Genomic DNA, 27,182 nt, shown 5'->3' with positions numbered 1-27,182 from the left:
TGGTAATTGCGCGGTCATGCAATATTGCACCCAAACGAAATTTGTGTCCTTTTCTTCCCACAAATAGAGCTTTCTTTTGATGGTATTTGATTGCCTCTGCGATTTTTTTTTTTTGCGATATAAATGAAAAAAGAGCGAAAATTTTGAAAAAAAAAGATATTTTCTTCTTTTTGTTATAAGAAAAATCGAATAAACTAAATTTTAGTCATACATTGAGGGCAAAATTTATTCAGCCACATGTCTTTAGTAAAAAAAATGTCAATAAGCGTATATTTTTTGGTTTGCGCAAAAGTTATAGCGTCTACAAACTAGAGTACATTTTCTGGAATTTACACAGCTTTTAATTTATGACTGCCGATCTAATTTCTTGAGGTGCTAAAATGGCAGGGCAGTACAAATCCCCCCCAAATGACCCCATTTTGGAAAGTAGACACCCCAAGGAAATTGCTGATGGGTATGTTGAGCCCATTGAATATTTATTTTTTTTGTCCTAAGGGATTGAATAATGACAAAAAAAAAAAAAAAAAATTTTTTTTACAAAAAGTTGTCACTAAATGATATATTGCTCACACATGCCATGGTTATATGTGAAATGACACCCCAAAATACATTCTGCTGCTTCTCCCGAGTACGGGGATACCACATGTGTGGGACTTTTTGGGAGTCTAGTCGCGCACGGCACCCCGAAAACCAATCACCACCTTCAGGATTTCTAAGGGTGCAAATTTTTGATTTAACTCCTCACTACCTATCACAGTTTCGAAGGCCATAAAATGCCAAAATAGCACAAAACCCCCCCAAATGACCCCATTTTGGAAAGTAGACACCCCAAGCTATTTACTGAGAGGCATGTTGAGTCCATGGAATATTTTATATTTTGCCAAAAGTTGCGGGAATATTACAAACTTTTTTTTGTTTGCACAAAGTTGTCACTAAATGATATATTGCTCACACATGCTATGGGCAGAAGTCAAATTACACCCCAAAATAAATTCTGCTGCTTCTCCCGAGTACGGGGATACCACATGTGGGGGACCTTTTGGGAGCCTAGTTAACTAGCTACCTAGCGACACTAGCGACACTGATGCAGCGTTCAGAAAAATTATCGCTTAGTGACACTGGCAAAAGGGGGTGAAAGGGTTAACTAGCGGAAATCAGGGGGTTAAAACCATTATTGGGTAGTATATCGGGGTACCTAGCGCTATAAAAACCTGGCGGTGAACCTAAAAAAATAACTAGCTACCTAGCGACTGTAGCGACACTAATGCAGCGATCAGAAAAACGATCGCTTAGTGACACTGGCAAAAGGGGGTGAAAGGGTTAACTAGCGGCAATCAGGGGGTTAAAAACATTATTGGGTAGTCTATCGGGGTACCTAGCGATATAAAAACCTGGCGGTGAACCTAAAAAAATAACTAGCTACCTAGCGACACATGCAGCGATCAGAAAAATGATCGCTTAGTGACACTGGCAAAAGGGGGTGAAAGGGTTAACTAGCGGCAATCAGGGGGTTAAAAACATTATTGGGTAGTATATCGGGGTACCTAGCGCTATAAAAACCTGGCGGTGAACCTAAAAAAATAACTAGCTACCTAGCGACTGTAGCGACACTAATGCAGCGATCAGAAAAACGATCGCTTAGTGACACTGGCAAAAGGGGGTGAAAGGGTTAACTAGCGGCAATCAGGGGGTTAAAAACATTATTGGGTAGTATATCGGGGTACCTAGCGATATAAAAACCTGGCGGTGAACCTAAAAAAATAACTAGCTACCTAGCGACACATGCAGCGATCAGAAAAATGATCGCTTAGTGACACTGGCAAAAGGGGGTGAAAGGGTTAACTCTAGGGGCAATCAGGGGGTTAAATCTTTATTGGGGGGTGATAGGGGGCTACCCTGGACCTAACACTAACTGTCCTGACAGTTTTTACTGTCACAACTGACACTGAATGCATTGATCAGTAAAGAAATGATCAATGCAATCAGTGACACTGTGACTGGGGGGGGAGGGGGGGCGGGGGGGGGATCGGGGGGCGATCGGGGGGGGGGATCGGGGGGGTTTGTGTGCCTGTGTGTACCTACATGTCAGTGTAGTGTTCGTGCAGACTTACTTTTACTCTTCTCCTCGTAGTCCGGTCAAAAAGACCGCCCCGAGGAGAATGACATCACTTCCTCCTTCCTGTGTAAACAATACACAGGGGAGGAAGCTTCTCATTGGCCAGGAGCGATCCAGAGGGGGTGGCCGAAAACGAACGGCCATCCCCTCATCACGGAGCGCTCCTGGACCGAATCGGACCGCCGTAACCAGCGGGAGGGGGTCCGATGGGACCCCCCACCCGCTGGAAGGCAATCACGTAGATGTACGTGATTATGCCTGCCTGTGCCATTGTGCTGACGTACAATGGCAATACGGCGGTCCTCAAGTGGTTAAACATAGAAATATAGGTGGTGCGACCGTACCTGATCTACAGGATTATTATGACGCAACTCTTTTGACCCAATTGCAAGAATGGTTCTTGCCTACTCCTAAAACTTTATGGGGACAAATTGAGAAAGACATCACACGACAGCCTAATATGCAATTCTGGTTACTTAGTAGGAAAATTAAGTCCACAATTACAGCTCAATACCCACCAACGGTGAAAGCGACGCTACACTCTTGGCAGAGAATCATCACATACAAATGGGATAAAACTCCAATAACGGTGTTAAACCCTCCTCTAACAATTATACCAACATTAATTCCTGGCGTACAAATACACGACTGGAATTTGGGTCGGGATATCAAACTTGGTTCCTTCTTCCAACAGGGCTCATTAAAGTATTTTTCTCAGTTAAGTAATGAATTACAGCTTCCGAATTCTGAGCGATCTACATATATTCAAATAGAAAAATGTCTGCTACACAATCCACAACTCAGAGCTTCAATCCCGGTTAAAATATGGTCTTTCCTCAATAACCATGCCACCTCACAGAAAGGAGTAGCTACAATATACCCAATTCTAGGGGAAAAAAACATACCCAGCAAACTACCTTCCTTCCTTAAATGGGAACAAGATTTGGGGCAAGACTTTTCAATTAAACAATGGATGGCTTCCCTACGAAGCATATATAGGGCCACTGCATGTGTTACACTATGGGAACTGGCACAAAAAATTGTTCAAAGACAATACCTGACTCCACATATCCTAGCAAAATTCAAGGGGAACTCGTCACCTAATTGCTGGAGAAATTGTACCCAATTGGGGACCCTATTTCATATTATGTGGGACTGCCCAAGCTTACATAACTACTGGCAGGCAATCTCCCATTTACTCACTTCCGTAACAGGTATTGTCCTTCAACTTTCACCAGAACTAGCCATTCTGAATATGAATTTACATACGATTCCCAAACAATATCGTAAAGTAGTAACACATATACTTTTAGCTGCGAGACTATCCATAACTAGAAAAGGGAAAACTGACTCTCTTCCTACTATGACAGAAGTTATAGAATTAACCCAACTCCACCACTCCTATGAATTGTTATTTCCTAATGACAAATCCCTATATATTAAGGAACAACAACTATGGGAACCTTGGAGTACATGGTACAAAAATTATACTTCCACAATTTAGATAATGCTGATTCTTTAATCATATAGAAGAAAGAACTCCTGTGCGTTTTAATATTTTTTTTTGGATGGCTTTAAAAATAATTTCATAACAAAGTGACAAATATATCACATGTTTGTTTATCTGAATTGAGCTGCGGAGTAAGAATAGATCTTTATTTTCCTTCATAAAAGATAACTACTGTGTTTGAATTTCCTTTAGGATGTTGGACTAGGTACTCCAAGACACAGATAGATCCCTGTGAGGGGTGTCTTGGGGCCCAGAAGTGGCCATTATCCATATCGCTATTTATAAATCTTACAATAATTATATTACGGACTTTATTATACAAATTCTAAGAGACTTACTCTTGTTCGAGTCCCTTTATGACTATGAATATTAGATACTTGGGAATACTACTTTATTCTTTATTGTGGATTATTTGTTTATATGCTATATTGTGCTGAGAAAACCCTGTCACTACATTATACTGTGTTATGTTACTTTTATTACTATATATTTTTTTTTTTTTGTTTTGTAACCCTTGTTGTAACTAACTCTGCTAAAAATCTCAATAAAAACATTTGAAAAGAAATCTATCAAAGACAAAATAAGTTCAAGCTGAAGCTTGAATTTAGTTAAAGTAATCCAGACATATCAAGTTGAGAAATTAAAAATAGACACCATCTTACTTTAGACAAAATATCATTTTAATTTTTGTTGACATTTGGATTCATAAAAAACAAAAACAAAAACAAAAACTGATAAAAAGAAAATGTAACCATTCAAAATAAAATCATAAAAAAGTAAAATTCTGTGAGCATTAAAAACATAGCCAACATTTACAAATTTTAAATAAGCATTAAAATAGTTAAAGCATTCAAAACACACAGTTCTGTAAAAGACAGTCTTTTGCAAGACTATTTGGTCACCTTCAAACCATGGTACCTGGAGGGGAATGCGATGCACGTTGAAATGAAAACACATAACTTCATCTCTGTCAGATTCTCTTTCCTCGGGACAGCAAAGCTCACCATCGCGATCTCAAAAGTCGAACTTAAAAGTCTTCTTCAGAGCGATGCTCAAGTTTTGCTGATGTTTTGTATAAAGTCCTCAGCTCCGCTTCTTTTGTGTCCTCCTGCCCGGCTAAAATAAGATGCTATAACTTATCACCTGGTAGAACCTGAAAGTATAGAAAACATCTTCAAGGCACTTTTTTCAGTTTTAAATGTGAAAACTTTTTGTTGGTGGTTATTTCGCTACAGTATTTGGATGGTCAATATCTTATTTTTGTTATATTAAAAGCTTACAAATTGAATTTAGATTAAATAGAATTTTAATTAAATAGATACATACTCATGATTTTAAAGACTGTGAGCTGCTTAGCATTGTAAAGTGAATACTTCCCTGTATACTGTATTTACACTGGTGGTCCTAATCTAACTAGAATGCCTTTGTTTATTTTTAATTTTATTCATTATTTTGTTCCAGAGGAGAGCAGATTAGCACAATAGCATATATCACATTAGACACATGAATATACAGAATGTGATTTATGCTGCTGTGTACATCTACTTAGTGTACTCCAATGGCACTGAACATTTTCCTCTATCGATTACAAGTTTATGTGCTAGTCTTATGCAGAATAGTTCTTTCAAGTTTTACTCTGTTTGCTCCAGATTTTAACATTTTCAAAAAACTAAAAAAACTAAATCAAAGATCATGGGGTAGGAGACATAAATAAGGGGCATGTGAAGTAAGGGAGGGGGAGGCGGGAAAAGACTGGACAGATGATGTAGGGGGTGAATCCCCAGTGAAAGCTCAGGGCCAATAAACTTGACCAGTGTTTTTTTTAATAGAAGGAAAGATTATCCCTTGTAATGGGTGTTCCCATAATTCTGCAGAGAGCGTAATTCGTTGTAGCATAGGTTTCTGTAAACTTTCATTTACCGTTACGTGAAACAGAAGAATCATTAGAAGAGAAGTGCAGCATTCAAAAACCATTTTTTTATATTAACTTATGAGGATGCAGCATTGATGCAATGCTGCATTTGTTCCCCGCGACCTCTACACCAAGAACTGAGCAATCAAAGACTGTCAATCACTGATTCTCAGATATGCCAGCCACTGTTCTGTGCTCTGCCCTTCCAGCACTCACTGGAGCACCGGACTGTGGGGACAGGAGTGGTTGGCTCAGGATCTCAGGAGCACGATGAGAGGCTGAGGCAGCTTTTGGTCCAGGCATCTGGGTGGATCCTGACAATATTGTTAGGATCCCTGCAGAGCCTGGAGCGGCTCTGTGACATCAGCCGCTTAGCAAGAAGCATTGCCAAAAAGAGCTTTGGCTTAATTCTTCTTGAAAACACTCAGGTCTCAACACTCAAACTCTCAGGTCCCCCCACCAGTGCTCCTGGTTCCTCCCTCCTGCCAAGTGCCCCCAAAGCAAGCGGCCGCTAGCAGACGAAAAGGGGTTAAATCCACCCGCAAAACACTGGGGAGCAATGGTGGAGGATCGGCGAATTCACCACTCCTTCACCGCTCCAAAGAAGCTGCTGGCAGGACTTTTTCTGATGCCCTGCCAGCGCACCGCTCCAGTGTGAAAGCCCGAGGGCTTTCACACTGGTGTGCATGGAGCAGCTGTTTTAGGGCGTTTTGCAGGCCCTGTTTTTAACGCTATAGCCCCTGCAAAACGCTCCAGTGTGAAAGGGGTCTAAGAGTGTATTGCATAGCACACCACATTTTTTAGCCATTATGTACCCTGTTATGATTTTGAACATCTCCCCAAGCATAGTTATGCCTGATTGAAGACACATACCCAGGAATTATTAAAGGCTAGTGAGACAGATTTTGTGACTTGCATGCGTTTTAAAAGTGGTACAGCATGCCCCAAATTCATGGACCTGTCTAGAAGTTGCACTTGATTTTGACACATGCTGTGGCACTTTTCTCTATATACTAAAATAAAATTTGTCCTAATAGCTCTATTATTATAAGATACTGTATGTCTTTATATCATTTTGAATTTGGTGCAGGCATTGCGCCACAATATAGAAGTGGAGCAAAGTAGAACTACGTGAATTTGACACAAAAAAGTTGCGGTCAAAACCAAAACTGTTGCACATGTTTTCTTTTCATTAGGCTCAACACATGTATAAATAAATATTTAATCTCAGTATATAGTTAGGAAAAGGTTCTTGGTGTTGGCTGATTTGGTGGAATAAGCCATTTATCTCTCCAAGTAATTACATTTGCTGCTTTTGTTAACAGAGAACCTCTTTATATGGCCGTTTATGTTTGAACAGGTTTCAATAAAATATGTATAGTGCAAAGTAATTTTTCCCTGTTCTCATAGGTATTGTACAGCTACTGGCCCACAAAGCAAAAATAAAAAATGTTTTCAACAAATTTAATTTTAGTGACGGTAGAAAATGGTAACCACATTATGCAATAAATCCAGTAAAAGAAAACAATGACCATCTTCTACAGACACTAAGGTCTAATACACTATAGATTTCATAAGAGATTCCAGCTGTCAACTTTACATATGTTTAAACCAGCCTTGTGCTCTTAGACCAAAAGGCCTTGTGCATACTTCTTATTAAGCACCCATGCTTTTGACTTTGTCACACTCATGATTACTTTTACTTTGACTGTCCCCAGACCACCCAGTCCAGCAGACACTCCAGTTAAATTCCTAATTAGCTTAAACTGCTGATGTGGTAAATCTTCAAATGGTATTTAGAATCCAAGAGTGATTTAGCACAGATGTTCACAGTGCATGCACATGCATTCCTTTTGGCAAAACCATTTTTATTGCAAATGTGCTGAAAAATGCAAAGTTTATCAGAATAGGAAAAAAATCTGAATGGGGACAGAAATACTATTATCCCTTTTGTCAACACTAGGCTAAGACCCCAAAGCTTAATTAATTTATAGAAGTTTACTCATTCTCAAGGAGATATCCCCCTATTTCTGACCCCCCAACCAGAAACTGCTATCCATTTATGAAATTACTTTTTTCACATGTCAATAAATTAGTCCATTACTGTCAACAGACAAAGAGTAAGTTTCCACAGGAGGTGGATGTAAAAGCGCATACAGTACTGCAATTATGTATCCTCTTATATTGGTTCTCCAAAATAGCATGAACTGAAATACAACAGTACTACAAGTTACAAATGTCCAGATCTAGCTTTTGGGACACTAAGTAGACATTGGAAATGCATGTCTTCAGCAATGGAAATTGTCAACCCCACCTACAGTAGACGATCAATAGGACATGTCCACTGTATAAATGTACCTTTTTTAGGAGTCATACACTGCTATTATTATTCTGCAATACACTGACTATTCTATCATCCTATATACTGTATGTACTATTTAATTTGGTATGGAAATGTTTTAATTTATTTGACCTGTTATACGCTGTATATGATGACTTATATACCTTAAATGGTTATTTCTTTTTTTGTATGTCTGTCCTACTAACATTTAATAAACATTTTCCTGTTACACTTAAAGCAAAAGTGCAGTGCTACCCTTCCAATTTATTTATGAATAATGGTGAAGCCCCCTCCTATTGTATAAGCTAAAGTATATCACAATTTACATCACTGTATGAAAATAAATATTATACGTGAAACAGTACTTTACTATGAAACCCAGTGGTTTCCAAGTGAAATGTGCAGATAAACACTACAAAGGAATGTGCATCTTTAAATACCAATATATGTGCTGTGATGAAACCATGGTTAAAACCCCTTAAAGAGGAAGTAAACCCTGATGGGTTTACTTCCTCTTTGATTCCCTGCAAAGGTAAAGCATAATGGACTACTATGCATCGCATAGTAGTCCATTATGTGTCACTTACCTGACACAGGAGTCAGCGAAGTCACTGCTGTCCCCTGTAGTTCCGAGCGTCCATCTTCTTGGTGGGTCTCGCTGCTCCGGTGCTGTGATTTGCTGGAGCAGCGATGACGTCACTCCCGTGCAAGCCGATCTGCCCAGTGTGCCTGCGCGCCGCTTTCTACAGCGCATGCGCCATAGACAGCGGTGGCTGTCTTCGGGTAAATATCTCCTAAACCATATAGGTTTAGGAGATATTTCTCTGACCTACAGATAAGCCTTAATCTAGGCTTACCTGTAAGTCAAAGTGGTTTGTAAGGGTCTACAACCACTTTAAAAAGAGCTTGCACAATCAGATAAATAAATATAGTGAAAAATCAAAAAAAGTCTGTATCAGTACTTCATATCAGCATGAAGTTAGGTGTCCAATCCCATATCTCTTTGGTGTACACCAACTCCAGCACCACGTGATCTGCCACCAATCAACCTATGCGCTCACCTTCCACTCAGACCTATCAACAGGTCCCAATACGTCTTCTCCCTCTGATGTTATTATCCAGTAGTTACAATATCTCCGGATTTACCAACACTTTCCCGCGTATGAATTTCAGCTATGGGATCACCAATCTTTAGCATTCATATCTTGAAATCTGGACCTGTACACACGGGCCGAATGTCGGCCAGTTTCTACTGTACCAGCTGATTTTAGCTGATATTCGACCAGTGTGTAGTGTACAGGGCTTTAGAACTTGTACAGTTCTATTATGACTTCATTTAATCCATTAAGGTGAAACAGGTGGTATACCAACAACATGTATAGCTACAGAATAGGCTTTACAGGCCCACCATGTGTACATGCATGCAATTTTGAGGAACATATATGACAAAGGACAAGGAATGGAGTTCAGAAAATAATTAATATGTACTGAAAGCACATGGTTTGCAAGCGTAACATATGCTGTTACTGCCGGATGGAGTAAGGTAGAGCTCAAACTTATATCTGATCTGGAGGTTATGAAGTTATCAAGATTGCAGAACACTGAGCATCAGTGTGAAAATAGTAATAATACTGTTTTATAAAATGTCACTTATGTCACAGTATTTAGATTTTTATTTTGTAATAATATTAGATTTTCTTCATTCAACATTTTAACTGCAACTTTTGCAGCTCTTGAAAGCTTGTTAATATTTTTTAAAGTCTGTTTCCTGTTCAAGGAATTAAGATTAATTCCTTTATTGAAATAAGCCAGTCTGGACCAGCTGTGACTTCTATTCCTGGCATTACGTCCTTACACTCCTCCAAAGCTTTCTCCCTGATGCCCGATAAATCCAAATGCGACTTTCTATTGTCAGATGACTCTAGCTGTAAAAGGTTCATGGTATTCGAGTTAACACTTAGAAAGGAGTAACAGTACTTGTTATTGCTAAATAGAGAAAAATACTTCACTTGTTCTATGAGTCATTTAAAAAGCAGGACATGTTCCTGTGTGACAGATCCTCCTTCTAGAGACTACGGACTGGAAATCAGGGAAAAGGTACATTATTATTGTTATTAAAGAGAAATTATAATAAAACTACCATATATGAAAGAGATTTTTTGATGTTTTGCTGATATACATATTAGTGGCGGCTGGTGCTCAATATTTTTTGGGGGAGGGCAGAAAACAAACCCCCCTCACTCACACTAATGCTATCACCCTCCTTCCCCACTGTAATGGGAGAAAGACGGGAAGGCGGCGATCAGCAATTGCTTCTCCTCCAGGCCAAACAGGAAGTGGGTCCTGAGACCCGATTGGCCGGGAGTCCTAATGGAACGGTTGCCACTGATAAGTACATTTGTATTTGTAAGAAAATATGGATCACAATGGGGCATGTGTTAGCATACTTTGAATTTATTTTTAAACCCAGGTCCAGCCAGGTGTAATCCTAAACCAGACTAATGGATCACAGGGGTATTAAACCCAAAACCTAAATTGTTATATTTTGCAGCTTACCAATAAATAAATGTGGTGGCTGCAGTAGTTTACTTTTTTAAAAGCTTTTATCCCTTTGTTTTCAGCTGGTGATTTATCCAGTAACCCACCTCCTGTATTAGAGTGCCTCCACTCTGGATGAAGGAGCACAGGGGATTCTCTGGACTGCAGAATTGTTAATCTTGGGGGAGGGGAGTGTTAGATGAACTAGTAGATTTAGATACACTAACAAATTGAAGCGGAACTCCAGCTAACACTTTATAAGCAGTTACAACAAACATTTTTTTCCTTTTGGGATAAAGATTTCACATAAATAAAAGTTGATCATTGTAGGCATCCCTGTCAGTAGTAAGTGGTTTGTCTTAACCCTGTAACTGTTACGTCCGCACGACAGCTTGTTCTTGAAAATCAACAGACTTAGTGGCTGGATCAACAGGTGCAAATAAAAGAAAGCCTAACAAGAACACTAATGCATTACATCAGAATGGCTGCATTTGGTGCATTAGGCTGCATGGCACAAGAATTTGTAAGCTGTAACATAATACATATTTGCTTTTGGGTTTAATACCACTTTAAGACTTTGGAAAGGTCAGCTTTAATTAACAGTTGAACCCAGTATTATTAATGCAGACAACACTGCCAAAGTGCTGACTTCCCTGCTGACAGCTGAATGAAGACAAAACCCATTGCTAACAATAGAAAAAAGTGAAAAAATTGGTGTAGGGTCCCCCCAAAATCCATTCCAAACCTTTATCCAGGCACGCAGCCTGGCAGAACAAACTGTTAAAAATAAATAAAGACAGGAGGCAGTTTTTGACAATGTCCCTCGATGTAGATTCATTGTCAATCACGACATCCGCCGACACCACCGGACCTCAAAAAAGAGAAAAAAAAACACTCAGCTCACGGCGAAGGCTAAGCGCCAAATGCCTGCTCTGACATTTTACAGTTCTTAAATAGGTATGGGACAGGATCAGTTGGTGACTCTACCTTTTGGCACCGCCCCCTTGTGATGTCACCACCAAGCATGTATCGGTCATGCAACAGTCTGGAATGTCACAAGGGGGTGGTACCACCAGGTGATGCCACCAGGTGGCCGCGCTCCTTACCTATTTAAACTCTGTGAAACAGCAGAGCAGGCATTTGGCGTTTAGCCTTTAACGTGGGTGGAGAGTTTTTTCTTTTTTCTGGTCCGGCAATGGTGGCGGGCATCATGATTGATGATCAATGGCAGAGCCTCTCCACCCCAAAGCACCCCTTCAAGTTGAGGGCATGTGGCCTGATATAGTTCTTTCCTGTCCTGCTGGGCTGCATGCTCCGATAAGGGTCTCATATGGATTTTGGGGGGACTCCGCAACGTTTTTTTTTTTATTTAGCACGGGGTTCCATTTAAAATTAATACTAGATTCATACTTTATCCTTATAAATGTCACTTTTGTTCTATGCACGTTACAGATGTACCACTTTGCAGGCGGACTAAGGGGACCCCCATGCCCTATATTTAAAGGAATTTTTTTTTTATTGTTTCACTTTAGCCATCATTAAAATCAGTGGTCCTGTAAAAACGATCTTTATGCAAAAATATTTTTTACATTGATACATGTCCCCCAGGGCAGTGCCCGGGCCCCCCTACACTTTTTATGGCCAATACTTTGCATATAAGCCTTGAAAATTGTAATAGGGTTCGGGTCCAACTTTTGCGATGTGCGAGAATTCAGGCATGAACCAAACCGGGGGGGGGGAGTTCTGCTTATCATATATATAGCTATATATAGATACATATATCTATCTATCTATCTATATAGATATATATATATATATCTATATATATATATATCTATATATATATATATATCTATATAGATATATATCTACATCTATATATATATATATATATATATATCTATATAGATATATATCTACATCTATATATATATATATATATATATATATATATATACACACAAAACGTATATATTTTCACCTTTTATGTTTCCTTTTTTTTCCCTGACTCAACGTGTCTTTACCATCTGTGTCTTACAGTACTCCACACTGGAGTCTATTTTATTCCCCCATTTCCACTCTCTCCATCTACTTGATACATTTAGCAGTGGATTCCCGGGTGGTGTTAAGCAAGTGTGACATGGTTAGTAAGTTAGCCATATGAAATAAGACATGCCATTAATCACAGGAAATAATTGTCCTTGGAGTCCACTGAAAAATATCAAGTATTCCTAAATAATGTAGTAATGTACTGAGAGTTTCACAATGGAAATGCAGAAAACAGAGAACATAATTGGAGTGGATTTACCTCTCTTAATTACAATTAAGGCTACGGGCCACTTTCTTACTTTTGTAACTGTCATCTGCAACTAGATCCCTTTCAGATAGATTTGTTTTAAAAGAACGGGTTCACTGAACTCTGTTATAACATTTAATATGACATCACCAGAGACATATAAACACATTAGATATTGAGCAGAGAACCGCTTGTAAAATGCTGTATACATTTTCTACATTTAAGTACTTTTTCACAGGAATAAAAGGTTTGGAAAAAGTATTATATTTTTGAAAGGCAGATATGGTAACCTCTGCAAATTAAAACTATCTTGTAGTAGGAAACAGCATGTTGCATTTTTAATTTGTATAGTTTTTAAGCCTTATGTATTATTAAAAGAGAAGTGTGAGAATTAAAAAAAAAACAATTATACTCACCTAGGTCAATGCTGCATCTGTCCCCCGCCACTTCTAAGTCCAAAAACTGAGTGATCAAAAACCACTGATCGCTCAGTTCTCGGGCTCCAGTGAGCAGAGAACCGGTGCATGTCAGTTACCGGCTCTCAGCTCTGCCCCTCCAGTGCTCACTGGACCACTAGGCCGTGGAAAGGATGGGAGTAGTTGGCTCAGTTTCCATTTGGCTTGCTAAGAGCCCGAGACAACTACCAGTCAAGGCATATGAGTGGATCACAACAATAACATCAGGATCCCTCCAGAGTCTGGACCGACCGAGTGATGTCAGCTAACAGCAGACTTTAGCCCAATGTCTGCTGAAAATGAGTCACAGGAGTGCAGAATGGAGTGCACTCCTGTAACCCACAGGAGAAGTAGGGCCAAAAGAGCTTTGTATTTGTATTTTGGAGTTTGGCTTTAAGCTACCTATTGAAACAGATGACAGACAAATCTGACAGCAGAACTAAAGATTTTCATAAACATGCAAGTATTACCCATGCTTGCATTCTTATGGAGAAAGAAGAAAATAAGATTTTATGGATGCCAGTTTTCTTGTGGAAAAACAATATTAATGATCTGGACAAATTTAACATGGCCATTAGATTCTTCCTTTGAGAATTAGCATAGCATATCTGGTCCAGAGCACCCATAAATATAAGATTATTTCCAAATCTGGCTACTACCAGCAGGACTGGAATAAATAATGTTATATCTAGGAGTATGCTAAGGAAAGTCCTGCACCATGAGTAAATGTCACCAGTATATTTCCGGGCAAGCTGCAAAATCATAGGGACTTAACTGACTGTACAGCGAATGCATTCTCATATTCCACAACATGAATGCAGGAAGTTGCCTTTCCGATTTTATGTTTTCAGTAGAAAAAACTCAGGTTATTGTTGCTCCAGTTGCATTCATTTTGTTTATTCATGAGAACCAAGTTTGACAAAAAAAAAAAAGAATTAGTGATAGTGCTACAACAATTCTATTAAACTGCACATATCCACTTTCAGTGTATTCACAAAAAAGAGAATTCCAAATATGGGGGATGGAAATTGTTCCTTTAAATTCCATACCAAACTATGTTTTCATAGCAACTACGTGGGATGGCACCTTTAAACACTGAAAAAGACATTATATAAATAGGAGTTATTGTGTAACTGCCTAACATACCAGTAACTCAAGTCTTTATGGTCTTATAAAAGCAGGTATATTATAGGGTATTCACCTCTGAGAAGGCCTTGTGGGTTTATAGGCAGCAATTAAGGCATGGTATGTATCAGAAATCTGAAAGCAAAATATACAAGACATTTTTAAAAGGTGAAATAGCTCTCCCACAACCATAAACGGCACTTCTCACCAGCAATAACTTAGTGAATTTGGCATAACATCAGGTTCCCACAGCAACTAACATAGGTACATGCATTGGCTTTCTAAATATGACATTTTTTTTCACGTCATAAAAAGATATAACGCTTTAGGTTTTATTCAGAGTATACATGTCCCAGATCAGTCACTAAAGCATCATATTTCAAAATTTGATGCCTTTAAGTCTAAGCTGATTTGGAAATAAAGTAGCTGATAGGGAAAATCCTTGCTTGTGGTCTATTAAAATTATTGTTATAATATATTTGCATTTTATCATATACGTGTCATTGTTTTCAATTAATGTACATTTTATTGTATTTAAAATGTTGCATAATGTATAGTAGATACACTATAAGCAAATGGCTGATTTAAAACGAATTACTGTTTTAAAATGTATCACAAATTTGAGAATAATTCAAAGCTTGTTCTCTCCAGGTGTCAGAAAGAAAATCTTCCAAATAAATGTAGGTCATAAGAAAATATAGGCAGTTGACAATTTGTGATGTTTTTCTGTATTTATGATGTAATCTAGGTTTCAAGACACACCAAACTCACAAAAAAACTAAATTGTTCCAGAGAAATTACCCCAAATATTAAAGAAACAATTTCAGGTTTTGTCCATACATGTTGCTAATATGCTCATTCACCCTTCTCCTCAAGGGTTCAGAGTAGCAACTTGCCATTAGGAGATGCAGATGTCCTCAAGGGCCAAGAGCAAGCACATTTCTTATTGCTGCTAATGTTCCCTTTTCTTCCTCCTTAAGGCTTCTAATGCACCCTTTCTTCCTTCTCTTAAAATGCGCCCCTTTTCACCTCCTCCTCACAACGAGGAGCCACTTTCCTGCAAGTGTTGCTAATTAGCCCTTTTCCTACACCTCATCAAGAGTGCAGAGCAGCCATTTGCATGCAGATGCTGATATTACACATTTATCCTTCATTCCTCCATATGAGTGCAGAGCAACCACTTGCTTACAAGTGCTGGTAATGTGCCCCTTTCCTGTTGCTCCTCCCCAAGTGGGCAGAGCAGTCATTTCCCTTTCTAGTCTTGCTAATGTGCTCTTGTTCTTCTCCCTCTCAAGGGTACAGAGTAGCCACTTGCCTGCAAATGCTGCTAATGCACCTTTCCACTTTGTTTGCAACATCACGTGGGCCTTAAGAAAAGGAGTCTAACAAAGCATGCAAAAATGTGCAATACACATAAGAACGCCCACACAAAAGTGTGTAGGTGGATGCACAGCATGTCCATCACAGATATTAGTGCCTATCGGCCTATTCAAAACAAGGTCCTGCATGAGATCATTGCTGAATAGTCTTTTAGCTTGAGTAGATCTTGAATCTGCTTGACCCTGTTATTGTCCCAGCTTTTATTTGACCCTTCCCTGTGTATGTTTGCTGCCTACCTTTGTGGGCAGCACAGTGGTGTAGTGGTTAGCACTTTCACCTAGCATCAATAGGGTCACTGGTTCATATCCTGACCATGACACCATCTTCCTGGAGTTTGCATGTTCTCCCTGTTCCTCCGGGTACTCCGGTTTCCTCCCACACTCCAAAGACATGCTAGTAGGTTAATTAGACCTTGTCTAAAAAAAATTGGCCTTAATATGTGTATGTGTATGTCAATGTTGTATGTGTTTGTAAGCGTGTCAGGACCTTACGGGGTAAAGGACCATGCAAAAAGCCGCAGATGGACTCTGGTGGCAAGAAAGTGCCCTGAGGCGATTCAGTTCACATAGGCAGCGCTATACAAGTCACTCACTGACCTCGGCCTGAATGCTTGACCAAGAAATCGCCTAATGATTCTGTACCTCTGCACATTGCCAACCTCTGCTAATCACTAATCTAGGTGTTTCACATGATTTTGTGCCTTCCTGCTCGACTGTTATCAAACTTGGTTTGTGACCTAGCTCTGCTCTCTACTGGACTTGATGAATTTCAGCTGTTCTCATTCCCAGATTTCTGGTTGCACCCTCCCATTGCTCTAGCAGCCCCTGTCCCAACTTCTAGGGGTGCTCAGGCAAGAATTGTGCATGAAGACATTCTTATCAAGCTCCTTGTGCATATATTTGACCCACCTCCTCAAGGGTGCAAAGCAGCCACTTGCCCACAAGTGCTGCTAATGCATCCTTTTCTTCCTCCTTCTCCTGAAGGACACAGAGTAGTCACTTTCCTTTCTAGTGTACTATTTCCCCCCTGTTCCTTAAGGGTGCAGAGCAGCCACTTGCCTGCAAGTCTGATAATGAGTAGTAATGACCTGTAGGTACTGAGGTTCAACTCGGTAAACATGCTCCAGAATCCAAACCCCAATGATATCAATGGGATCCAAACAATCCTTTCTGGTAATTTCCATTTTTTTTGTTATATTTCAATTAATCTTTTTTATGCTTTTTAAAAAAAAATTTAATTCAACTTTATTGCTATCACAAGGAGTAAACAAGACCCCTTGTGATAGCTTTGGCCAGCGATGCCGCAGCTGCAGCCATTATCCTGGCTTAACCACTTGCTGCCCAGGATGTATACAGTGGATATGTACCCTGGAGAGCACGTGTTTAAGCGCTTCCCAACCGGCGCACGGCGATGTACGCTGGCAGAATGGCACGGACGGGCAAATTGGCATACAGGTACGTCCATTTGAAATTGGCGGCGGGTGAAAGTGTGTGCGCTGCCGGCGACACACGCACGTGCCGGTCAGGACCCCCATGAGTCTGACTGCGGGTCCCGCGGACTCGATCACCATGGGGACACCCGCGATCGTCTCACGGGGAAGCTGAACGGGAAGATGCGGAAGTAAACAGCATCTCCCCATTCTGCCTAGCAACTGGTGACACTGACCTCTGCTCCCTGTGTTTGGAGCAGAGATCAATGTTCACTAACACACAGCTACGCTCCCCACAGTTAGTAACACGCCCCTAGGACACACTTAATCCCTAAACTGCTACCCCCTGGTTAACCCCTTCACTGCCAGTGTCATTTACACAGGAATCAGTGCATTTGTATAGCACTGATTGCTGTATAAATGACAATGGTCCCAAAAATGTGTCAAAAATGTCCGATGTGTCTGCCATAATGTTGCAATCACAATAAAAATTGCTGATCGCAGCCATTACTAGTAAAAAAAGATTATTAATAAAAATATAAATTTTGCGCAAACCAACCAATCGCTTATTGCGATTTTTTTTTTTAACTAAAAATATGTAGAAGAATATGTATCGGCCTAAACTGAGAACATTTTTTTTTAGATTTTATATATTTTTGGGGGATATTTATTATAGCAAAAAGTAAAAAATAATGCGTTTTTTTCAAAATTGTCGCTCTTTTTTTTGTTTATAGCGCAAAAAAAAAAAAACACAGAGGTGATCAAATACCACCAAAAGAAAGCTCTATTTGTGGGAAAAAAGTACGTAAATTTTGTTTGGGAGCCACGTCGCACGACCACGCAATTTTCAGTTAAAGCGACGCAGTGCCGAATCTCAAAAAGTGGTCTGGTCATTGGCCTGCAAAATGATCCAGTTTGAAAGTGGTTAAATAACAAGCTTGAGGGATGGCTGAAAGCTGTATGTGGAATTACAGAATATTGTGATTCTCACAGACAGGGTCAGCGACACCATATTTTGGCATCATATACATTGCAAATCTAATTATATACTTTACTTTTATCCAATTGCTTGGCCTACATAAATCAGTAGGAATTAGAGACCCTGTTTCACAGGGGTATGTAAGTAGAATTTGTGATATAGTATTTTACAGCAGGGCCCGTTCCTGCACCCACCAAGAGGCCGTATAGTATATATACTGCTGGTCAGAGTACCTAGGGGACCCTCCACACCATTTTTTTTTAATTTGGGTGCGGGTTCCCCTTAATATTTACACTAGACCCAAGCCGTTTTTTTCCACTATATTATAATAATAATTTCCCACTATATTGCCCGACACCCAAAACAAAATTGAAGTCCTGTTTTTCCCTGAAATAGAGCTTTGTTTTGGTGGTATATGATTGCCTCTACGGTTTGAATTTTTTTGCGCTATAAAAAAAAGAGCGACAATTTTGAAAAAAACACAATATTTGTTCACGCAAAAGTTATAGCGTCTACAAAATAGGGGATAGATGTATTTTTTTTTATACTTGTAATGGTGGCCATCTGCGACTTTTATAGAGACTGCAACATTATTTTGGACACATAAGACACTTTTGACACATTTTTGGGACCATTGGCATTTATACAGGGATCAGTGCTATAAAAATGCACTGATAACTGTAAAAATGTTACTGGCAGGGAAGGGGTTAACACTAGGGGGAGATAAATGTGTTCCCTGCTACGTGTTTCTAACTGAAGGGGGGAGGGGACTGACAACAGGAAGTGACGGATCGTGGTTCCTAGCTAATAGGAAAACACAATCTGTCACTCCTCTCAGAACAGAACAGGGAAGTGTGTGTTTACACACGCTTGTCCTTGTTCTGTCGCTTGTGCTCGCGATCGTTCATTGCCGGCGGTCATCGCAACTGATGATGCAATTATGGTGGCTGGTTGGCAAGCGGTTAAGCTTTATTAAAATCACTGCTCCCGAAAAATGGACAACTTTAAAACTTTTTTTTGCATTGATATTGCATATAAGCCTTTAAAATTAGCACTTTTGATTTTTCACATTCGTGTCCCATAGATATTAATGGTGTTTGCATGTTCGAAACAAATTTTTTTGCCTGTTCGCATGTTCTGCTGCGAACCGAACAGGGTGGTGTTCAGCTCATCCCTAGTAGCAATCATTAATCATGCTTTCAACTGCTAAAAATTATAGTTTTTCCCAAACTGTGTATCAGTAAAAAGCAATAATAACTTATTGGATGCATGTCTATACTTAAAAGAGAAGTATGGGAATCCATTTAAAAAAAAAACATACTATTCTAACTGGATGCAGCATCGGTCTACTGGCTCTGACACTGAGAACCGATCGATCTATCACCACTGATCATTTACAATACACCAAACAGCACAGAGACAAGCCTCAAACCTACTGGCACAAAGTCATTTGGAGTGATAAGACCAAGATTGAGCTTTTTGGCCACAACCATAAATGCTACATTTGGAGAGGCGTCAACAATGTCTATTATGAAAGATACATCATTCCTACTGTGAAACACAGAGGTGGATCATTGATGTTTTGGGGATGTGTGAGCTACAAAGACACAGGAAATTTGGTCAAAATCGATGGCAAGATGAATGCAATATGTTAATAAAAAATACTGGAGGAGCTCACCCGCTCATAGGGGCCACCCTTCAGGAATCGGGCAGGGCCTGCAAAACACTGGTGCTTTCAAACTGAGTGTCTGATTACCCCTATCAGGGGTAACCCTGACTTTCCCCGGGACTAGCCAAAAGCTTCTTGGCACAGGAATGGCCTTACACAGAGATGTTAGCGAAACATTTTTTCCAGAGGAGTAAGTTCATGAGAAGACAAGACTTAGCTACAATGTCCAGCACAAAATCATTTCCTTACTGGTCGTACATTCAGTTAAAACACTTTTTGGACAACCCGGGGAGAAGATCAGGATATGTAACAAAACCCGTGCGGCCCCCCCTTCCCCAAGGCACCCCCCCTTGTTGAGGGCACGCGGCCTGGTACGGCTCAGGAGGGGGGGGGGGGGCGCTCGCTCGTCCCCCCCTTTCCTGGCCGGTCGGGTAGCGTGCTCGGACAAGGGTCTGATGTGGACCTGGGGGGGACCCCCACGACGATTTTTTTTCGGCGTTGGGGTTCCCCTTTAAGTCCATACCAGGTGGCGGGGCCAGCGACGCATCCTTCGCGGGCCCCGCCTACCTGGAGACGTGCTAAAAATGAGCGGACTTTTCTCCGGGCGGGAAAAGTCCGTTCATTTCAAAAGTACGGTGGACTGGCATACGCACGGCCGGATTGTCCATCGAAATGCAAGACTGGCGGGAAGATTGGAGTGCAAAACTACTTTCTAAGTCCGCCGTATTTTCGGGTAAAAAAAAAGTCTGCCAGAGGCTACACACGGGGGGATTGTCCGGCGGACTTGAATTTGCCGGACTTTTCCACCCGATTGTTTGATTGTGTGTACGCGGCATTAGGCTGCATTCACACTTCAGAGTTTTGAAAGTGCTGATGTGTGATTGACAAATCGCGGGACTCACATTTGACATGCCATTCATTTGAATGACACCTCAAATCGCAGTGCAGGTCTGCTGTGATTGTCACGTGATAGATCGTGCTGCAATCGCTCCTGAACTTTTTTGGGGCGACATGCTTCCCGCAATGCAGGTTGCCGCAATTGCAGCATGATTTATCGCGGCAAACACGCACAGCGATTTGAGGTGTCATTTCATTGAATGTCATCTCAAATGAGAGTCCCGCAATTTGTCATTGACACCTCTATTCTTTCAAACCGTGGGGAGATTTGTGACAAATCTGCCTGGGATTCAAAGCGCTGAAGTGTGAACGCAGCCCAATACGCAAGCTAGGTACTAGCCTGCCCTGCTGCACGTGACATGTCAAAGACACTATATTGTCAAACGTATTGGGACACCTGCCTTTACACACACATGAACTTTAATGGCATCCCAGTCTTAGTCCTTAGGGTTCAATATTGGGTTGGCCCACCCTTTGCAGCTATGACAGCTTCAACTCTTCTGGGAAGGCTTTCCACAAGGTTTAGGAGTGTGTCTATGGGAATGTTGACCATTCTTCCAGAAACGCATTTGAGTGGTCAGGCACTGGTGTTGGATGAGAAGGCCTAGCTTACAGTCTCCGTTCCAATTCATCCCAAAGGTGTTCTATCGTGTTGAGGTCAGGACTCTCTGCAAGCCAGTCAAGTTCCTCTACCTCAAATTTGCTCATTCATGTCTTTATGGACCTTGCTTTGTGCACTGGTGCGCAGTCATCTTGAAACAGGAAGGGGTCACCCCCAAACTGTTCCCACAAAGTTTGGAGCATGAAATTGTTCAAAATGTCTTGGTATGCTGATGCTTTAAGAGTTTCCTTGACTGGAACTAAGGGACAAAGCCCAACCCCTGAAAAACAACCCCACACACAATTTTTCATTGACACATGCAACACTGTACCCAAATGAAATTTTGCATCTTTTTCCTACAAATAGAGCTTTCTTTTGGTGCTATTTGATCACCCCTGGGCTTTTTATTTTTTTTAGCTATAAACAAAAAAAAAACACTTTTTCCTATAAAACATATCCCATAAAAAAGTTATAAAAATCAAAATTCTTCATACATTTAGGTTAATATGTATACTGCTACATATTTTTGGTAAAAAATAATCACAAAAAGCATTTATTGATTGGTTTGTGCAGTAGTTATAGTGTCTACAAACTACGGGATAAAAACTAGAATTTTTTTTTATACTAGTAATGGCAGTGATCAGCAACTTATAGCGGGACTGCGACATTGCGCTTTTGACACTTTGTGGGAACCAGTGACACTAATATAGTGATCAGTGCTAACAGTATGCACTGTCACTGTACTAATTACACTGGATGGGAAGGGGTAAAACATTTAGGTCAATCAAAGGGCTAAATATGTACCTAACAAGTGTTTTGGTGTGCTTTGCAGGGAAAGAGAAACCATCATATCCCCACTGTCAGGACAGAGATCTGCATTGTTTACATATGCAGAGCTCTGTCCGGCCTCTCTCCTCAATGATCAGTGGTTGCTTGCAGACATCCATTGGCTGACACCCACTGATAAGCTTCTACTGTGACTAATCACAGCAGAAGCGGCACACGTCCGTCCCCTACCCGAAGTGCAGAATCACATGTACTGTATATACAGTACATTGTTCTGCCCCACATTTAGCCCAGCTACTCAATTAGTCCCGGCTGCTGCCTCACCTGCGGAGTGACACAATGATTCCCTGCTTAGCTCAGCTCTGCTCTGTATCACCCACATTCAGGGGGCCCAACTGTGGTAATCTGTACTCCCCTTCCAGCAGGTAAACCCACCCTATGGTCCCGGCTCCTGGAAGTATCTCCAGAGCTCTGAAGTTCCCGCCGCAGTCCACACACACCAGCAAGAGAGGAGCCGCCCCATAAAGGATCCAATTGAATGAGGCCTGGCCGGGGCAGGGCTTGTGACTGCTGGTATACCGAGACAGCTGATTGGTCTTCCTTCCGGCTGTCATTGCTGATCTCCACTGTCCACAATATACACATGGCTGCTCAGACTGATTCCTGCCCAACTGATTCGGGAAAACCATCATAGCTTTTTCCAACGAGAATTCCGATCGTGTGTACGCGGCATAAGTGATCATTCGTAAACTGTCCCCTTATGTATCATCTATACACCACCCCCTTATATATCATGCCTTGGAGACTAGTGAAGTAAAACTATTTCTTTTACCTCTATTTTAGCTATTAAATACCCTTATCCTATCTCTCAATAAATAAATAAATAATAAATATATTAACCTCTTACCGGTAGTCACTTCTAATGCCGCGTACACACGGTCAAACTGTATGACGTACTTAGTCTGGCGGAAAAGTACGCCAGACTGTTCGTCGGAATTTCCGAACAGGCTACTTGCCCACACACGGCACTTTTTGAGCGGACTAATACGGCGTACTAAGTCCGCCGTACTATCCGCCCTACTTTTGAAATGAACGGACTCGCCCACACACGCGGAGGAAAGTCCGCTCATTTCGAGCGCGTCTCCAGGTAGGCGGGGCCCGCAAAGGAGACATCGCTGGCCCCGCCGCCTGGTATGGACTTAAAGGGGAACCCCAACGCCGAAAAAAATCGCCGTGGGGGTCCCCCCAAAGTCCACAGCAGACCCTTGTCCGAGCACGCTACCCGGCCGGCCAGGAAAGGGGGGCGAGCGAGCGCCCCCCCTCCTGAGCCGTACCAGGCCGCGTGCCCTCAACATGGGGGGGTGCCTTGGGGAAGGGGGGCCGCGCGCCCCCCCCACCCCAAAGCACCTTGTCCCCATGTTGATGAGGACAAGGGCCTCTTCCCGACAACCCTGGCCGTTGGTTGTCGGGGTCTGCGGGCGGGGGGCTTATCGGAATCCGGGAGCCCCCTTTAATAAGGGGGCCCCCGGATACCGGCCCCCCACCCTATGTGAATGAGTATGGGGTACAATATACCCCTACCCATTCACCTGTAAAATAAAAGTACAAAAAAAACACAACACACGAGATAAAATACTTTATTGCACAGCCCCGGGGGACTTCCGTCTTCGGGGGTCTTCTCGCCGGACTCCTCCGCTATCTTCTTGTAGCTCTTTTGCTAGCGGAGGAGTCCGGCTTTCTTCCTCGCCGCCGGCCTCTTCTTCCGACTTCGGGGGTCTTGTCCCCCTCTTCGGTTCTTCTGCCGGGCCACCGCGCCTTCTTATAGCTCTTTTACAGGCGGTGGACCGGTCTTCTGTCACCGCCGCCGCCGCCGCCTTCCGCTCTTCTTCTTCTTCTCCTTCTTCTCCAGGAGATGTTGACTCGACGCTCTCTCCGGCCACAATGCCAGGGCCGTGCTGCGCGTCCACTTATATAGGGACAAGGGGCGGTGTCACATGGCTTTATGTCACATGGGTTGGTGTCACATGGTGACCCCGCCCCCTTACGATGTCATAGTCCCCATGTGACATCAACCCATGTGACCAACCCATGTGACATAAAGCCATGTGACACCGCCCCTTGTCCCTATATAAGTGGCCGCGCAGCACAGCCCTGGCATTGTGGCCGGAGAGAGCGTCGAGTCAACATCTCCTGGAGAAGAAGGAGAAGAAGAAGAAGAAGAAGAGCGGAAGGCGGCGGCGGCGGCGACAGAAGACCGGGCCACCGCCTGTAAAAGAGCTATAAGAAGGCGTGGTGGCCCAGCAGAAGAACCGAAGAGGGGGACAAGACCCCCGAAGTCGGTAGAAGAGGCCGGCGGCGAGGAAGAAAGCCGGACTCCTCCGCTAGCAAAAGAGCTACAAGAAGATAGCGGAGGAGTCCGGCGAGAAGACCCCCGAAGACGGAAGACCCCCGGAGCTGTGCAATAAAGTATTTTATCTCGTGTGTTATGTTTTTTTTTGTACTTTTATTTTACAGGTGAATGGGTAGGGGTATATTGTACCCCATACTCATTCACATAGGGTGGGGGGCCGGTATCCGGGGGCCCCCTTATTAAAGGGGGCTCCCGGATTCCGATAAGCCCCCCGCCCGCAGACCCCGACAACCAATGGCCAGGGTTGTCGGGAAGAGGCCCTTGTCCTCATCAACATAGGGACAAGGTGCTTTGGGGTGGGGGAGCCACGCGGCCCCCCCTTCCCCAAGGCACCCCCCCATGTTGAGGGCACGCGGCCTGGTACGGCTCAGGAGGGGGGGCGCTCGCTCGCCCCCCTTTCCTGGCCAGCCGGGTAGCGTGCTCGGACAAGGGTCTGCTGTGGACTTTGGGGGGACCCTCACGCCGATTTTTTTCGGCGTTGGGGTTCCCCTTTAAGTCCATACCAGGCGGCGGGGCCAGCGACGTCTCCTTCGCGTGCCCCGCCTACCTGGATACCCGCTCGAAATGAGCGGACTTTTCTCCGGGCGGGAAAAGTCCGCTCATTTCAAAAGTACGGCGGACTTGCATACACACGGCTGGATTGTCCGCCGAAATGCGAGTACGACGGACAGAATTTTGAAAAAAACGAAATTCTTAGTACGCCGGACTGCACGCTGAAAAAGTCCGCTGAAGCCCACACACGAGCGGACTGTCCGCTGAAATGTGTTTCGGCGGACTAAGTACGCCATACAGTCCGCCCGTGTGTACGCGGCATAATAGACCCCAGATCTTTTCATAAAGAGGACCCGTCACAGCCCATGCTATCACTCCTTTATTGCTTGTGATAGCAATAAAATACTGAAAATAAAAATTAAAGATACAGCATAGGATTCTTTTTTTTAATAAAATAAATAAAACCATTTAAAAGAATTGTGAATGCACTTGTTGGTGCCGCATGCATATGTAAACAGAAACAATTCTGCATTTTTTATCAAAGTGGGTCCAGGTGGGGTCGAGGGCAAAGTTGAAGGGGGCCCTGTCAGGTAGCCTGCATGGGGCCCCATAATATCTAACAGTGGCCCTGGTTAGATCAGTAAAAATTTTGAAATCCCTCCCCAAGGCAGTGGTAATATCTGAGAGTGTCCACAACTTCAAAAAACTTTTAGGTGTGCTCCTCAGGGAGGAGGCTATACAGGGCTAAGGAAATTGTTAGAGAATACAAATAATTCACACATATACAGTGCCTTGAAAAAGTAATCATACCCCTTTAAATATTCCACATTTTGCCATGTTACAACCAAAAACGTAAATGTATTTTATTGGGATTTTATGTGATAGACCAACACAAAGTGGCATATAATTGTGAAGTGGAAGAAAAATATGTGAAAAGTGTGGCGTGCACTTGTATTCAACCCCCCTTGGTCAATACTTTGTAGAATCGCCTTTCTATTCAATTACAGCTTCAAGTCTTTTTGGGGATGTCTCAACCAGCTTTGCACATCCAGAGAGTGACATTTTTGCCCCTTCTTCTTTGCAAAATAGCTCAAGCTCTGTCAGATTGGATGGAGAATGTCTGTGAACAGCAATTTTCAAGTCTTGTTACAGATTCTCAATTGGTTTTAGGTATAGACTTTGACTGGGCCATTCTAATACATGAATATGCTTTGATCTAATGCCGCGTACACACGATCAGACTATCCAGCGGACTTAGTCTGGCGGATAAACTGCCGGAAAGTCCGGCAAATTACCAAACGTATGGACCTGCCCACACACTGGACTTTTCCGGCTATGGCGGGAGTCCGCCGTACTTTTGAAATGAACGGACTTGCCCACACATGAAGGAAAGTCCGTTCATTTTGAACGCGGCTCCAGGTAGCCGGGACTAGTGAAGGAAGTCAATGTCGCTGCCTTTGGCGGTGAGATTGACATGTCGCTGGCCCCGTCACCTGGTATAGACTTAAAGGGGAAGCCCTACGCCGAAAAAACGGTGTGGGGTTCCCCCCGGTCCATATCAGACCCTTATCCGAGCACAATACCTGGCCGGTCAGGAAAGGGGGTGGGGACAAGCGCCCCCCCCACCCTAAAGCACCTTGTCCCCATGTTGATGAGGACAAGGGCCTCTTCCCGACAACCCTGGCCGTTGTTTGTCGGGGTCTGCGGGAGGGGGGCTTATCAGAATCCGGGAGCCCCCTTTAATAAGGGGGCCCCCAAATCCTGGCCCCCCACCCTATGTGAATGAATATGGGGTACAATGTACCCCTACCCATTCACCTGTGAATTTTTTTTAATAAAACACAATACACAAGGGTTTAAAATAATTTATTGCACAGCTCCGGGGGTCTTCTTCCATCTTGGGGGGTCTTCTCGCCGGACTCCTCCGCTATCTTCTGCTCTTTTACTAGCTCTTTTACTAGCGACTGAGCCTGGCTTTCTTCTTCGCTGCCGCCGCCGGGGTCTTCTTCCGACTTCGGGGGTCTCGGTCCCCCTCTTTGGGGGTCTTGTCCCCCTCTTTGGTTCTTCTTGCCGGGCCTCCACTCCTTCTTCCAGCTCATTCACATAGAGTGGGGGGCTGGTATCCGGGGGCCCCCTTATTAAAGGGGGCTCCCGGATTCCGATAAGCCCCCCGCCCGCAGACCCCGACAACTAACGACCAGGGTTGTCGGGAAGAGGCCCTTGTCCTCATCAACATGGGGACAAGG

At 42.6% G+C, this 27,182-nt stretch overlaps 1 protein-coding gene across 6 annotated transcripts in view; it reads right to left on the bottom strand.

Annotated features, from left to right (window-relative positions):
* Nucleotides 1-4,284: 4,284 nt before the first annotated feature.
* The window catches only part of CRLF1 (cytokine receptor like factor 1), a 206,874-nt gene continuing 183,976 nt past the window's right edge, over nucleotides 4,285-27,182 (bottom strand). For 3 of the 6 annotated variants that reach the window (XM_077475934.1, XM_077475929.1, XM_077475931.1), the window contains one exon: nucleotides 4,285-4,742. In XM_077475934.1, the coding sequence (XP_077332060.1) occupies nucleotides 4,654-4,742 (89 nt within the window). In that variant the 3' untranslated portion in view covers nucleotides 4,285-4,653. Of the gene's footprint in view, nucleotides 4,780-14,348; nucleotides 14,429-27,182 lie in introns of those variants that run through there. The other 3 variants (XM_077475933.1, XM_077475932.1, XM_077475930.1) reach the window with 2 other exon arrangements.

This window comes from Lithobates pipiens, unplaced genomic scaffold (genome assembly GCF_037356315.1).
Source record: "Lithobates pipiens isolate NorthernLeopardFrog02 unplaced genomic scaffold, aLitPip1_a1.2 Scaffold_13, whole genome shotgun sequence".
In the NCBI taxonomy this organism is placed as follows: Eukaryota; Metazoa; Chordata; class Amphibia; order Anura; family Ranidae; genus Lithobates; species Lithobates pipiens.
The sequence above is the reverse complement of the archived record's forward strand: the minus strand, read 5'-3'. Positions and strand labels throughout refer to the sequence as shown.